Source organism: Aplysia californica, unplaced genomic scaffold, assembly GCF_000002075.1.
Source record: "Aplysia californica isolate F4 #8 unplaced genomic scaffold, AplCal3.0 scaffold00761, whole genome shotgun sequence".
Lineage (NCBI taxonomy): Eukaryota > Metazoa > Mollusca > Gastropoda > Aplysiida > Aplysiidae > Aplysia > Aplysia californica.
In genome coordinates this window covers 323,555-326,306 of record NW_004798031.1, presented here as the reverse complement: position 1 = coordinate 326,306, position 2,752 = coordinate 323,555, and the positions used below count along the sequence as shown (strand labels likewise).

The 2,752-nt window shown below is 42.6% G+C and overlaps 1 protein-coding gene across 1 annotated transcript in view; it reads right to left on the bottom strand.

The window, feature by feature from the left end:
- The window catches only part of LOC101856468 (ATP-sensitive inward rectifier potassium channel 12), a gene marked incomplete in the record, with an annotated part of 16,733 nt that overhangs the window by 6,097 nt on the left and 7,884 nt on the right, over window positions 1-2,752 (bottom strand). Inside the window, 1 exon segment of the mRNA XM_013088554.2 lies at window positions 1,653-1,767. Coding sequence (XP_012944008.2) covers window positions 1,653-1,767 — 115 coding nt within the window.

The following is a 2,752-nucleotide window of genomic DNA, read 5'->3' as shown; positions in this document are numbered from 1 at the left end:
CTACTTCTTTACTTCCCCTCTGTTGCTTCTGTCTGTGTGTGTGGGTGGTTGGAGGGCGCCACTGGTAGGTCCTACTTCTTTACTTCCCCTCTGTTGCTTCTGTCCGTCTGTGTTACGTTTTTATGTTCTTGGCCCAAAATGACAGTTATTGTGTCGCTGTGCTTCTCTTTACTCAAACAGACAAACCCCCAAAGATGACCCATCTGCGCTGATAGTGACCAGGATAGTGCTACTGACTGAAGCGTTTTTTAGGCTGTTCCCAAAGGGGGGATATAAACATGCTCTTACGCACAGTAGAATTGTAAATGAGCTGATTTATCAATGTCATGCTCCTACTGTGCCGGAACAACATAGGAGGAACTGCTGATTTTTCTTTCCTCATCCTTACTATCGTTATTTTTTCTCTACTTCTTTTGTGTGTTTGTCACACTCTTGTAACTGCTATTTCCGGGGTGCCTTCATAGTCTTAGCAGACTTTATGCTGTTGGGGCTTGAGAGGTGAGCAGATAAGCCCGATTCCGTAAGGACTTCTCCGTTGACATCCACCCCTTGACGCTCATATGACCGTATGCAATTGCGAGCGCCGTAAAAATCTCTACTAAAACGAAATCTGTCTTACAGTTGTTGTTTTTCCTGGCACAAAATGGCCGTGATTGTATCGTTGTGCTCCCCTTTACTCAAATAGAAATGGATAAAGTAGGCTTCGGCCGCCTACCGGGTAAAATGGAACATTTCCTACTAACTGACCTCGCGCTCACATGACCTTATGCAGTTGCGAGTGCCGTGAAACACTCACACAAAAAAAGAACAACAAACAAAAGAAAAACACACCTACCCCCCCTCACACACACACACACACACACACACAGAGACAGACACACACACAGACACACACACACACACACACACACACACACACACTAATCTGTGCTGATCGTGCCGTAAAACTCTTTCTAGATAAAAACCAAACAAAGACTGTAAGACAGCGTCTGTGTGAGCCCTCGTCACCCCCTCGTCCACCAGAGCGAACTGTTTCCTCAGGAAAAGTCATTATTAACCCTCTCGTCATCAGAACGGAACAAAACTATCTTCCATGTCTCACCACAAATGTGTGTGTGTGTGTGTGTGTGTGTGTGTGTGTGTGTGTGTGTGTGTGTGTGTGTGTGTGTGTGTGTGTTTTAGGGGGGGTATGGTATTGGAGTCCCTTTTTAGTATTGGTCTTTTTACCCCCTCATCTAAGCTATTTAAATCATTTAGGAGGCGGGGGCACCCGATCCTGCCATACTGGAGTCTGCAATGCACTCCAAAGTTGTCAGTCCCATAAGTCTGTCATTACCATTCAATATTTTATTGTACATTCACACTCCCCTCCCCCATCTTCGTTCCTTACGTTACGTATCTTCAGCGGTTAGAGTATAGAGCATGCTTTATATTATATATCTGTATCATTATACAGAAAAGTGGGAAGACATGGATTAGCATCAAGCGGCTAGCCTAGGGTAGGGAAGGGTGCAAACTGTTTTTCGTGGCCTTTGTCACGATCCTGGATTAGAAAGGCAATGATGATGATGATGGTACGAGTGTCGCGCATCCACCCCCCCCCCCCCCCCCCCCCCCCCCCCCCCCACCCTCACCTCTCATACGTTACGTACCTTCAGGGGTTAGAGTATACAGCACACTGTCAGGTGTTATCTTATGACGTAGCACCATGGGCCAGATCAAGAATACACGGTCTCCCATCCCATGAGCTTCAAACTCGAGTTCATGCTAGGGGAAAGGTCATAACAAAATTTGATCATTATGGGCTTGGGAATTCGGAACCAAAATGGCATTTATATAAATAAAAATAAATAATAAATAAATTACACTTATATTTGTCCCAGAAGGGCACTTTATTTTACTATGGCAAACATACATACATAAATACATAATTATAAATACGTACATACATAAATACATACATGCATAAATACATACATAAATACACACTATTACACAAATACAGAACAGTTTACAAACAATGCCACTGTCGGTCGCCACTGTGCAGCGCCCTGTAATTTGAGCTAGGGTTGTCGTGTCTTGCTCAAGGACACACTCCAGTGACCACCCATCTGATCCGCGTGTCACCGACACTTACTTGACATTGCTTGAGTCAAAACTCACTACTCACTTAGCCACTGGAGCCCCCAACATATGAATGACATATGAAATCTATAATGGCAAAAAGATCAAAGTCATATTGAAATTCAAAAATGCTAAAAAGATGAAGGTTACAAGTCACCTTTACTTCATTTTGTGAGAAATGAAAGACAAATTTAAAAATGAATAAATGTGAGAGAAGAGCCCCTTCAAGCAAATGTTTCGGCCCAAAGTCCGTGACCGACACTCTAGGGGTCCGGGTCACACTCAGATCGTAAATTAAAAAAAACAACTTTCCAAACAAATAAAATTCTTGTTTTAAAAACTCAGAAAAGAAAAAAATAAAAGATAAGTAAACGTCCATGTAACAACCCATATTATACACGAAACAACTGAACATACTTGTAAACAAACAATATAAAAAAAAAACCCTAAAAAACTACAGTGAAACCCGGATTTAACGAGCTCGGATTCAACGAGAACTCGGATTCAACGAGATGAGATAGATTCCCCGTTTTTTTCCTTCTTTAAAATCAATAAAAGTAACCCGGATTCAACGAGCACTTAAATCAGCGAGCTCGGATTCAACGAGGTCGCTTCCAGGTTGAACAGC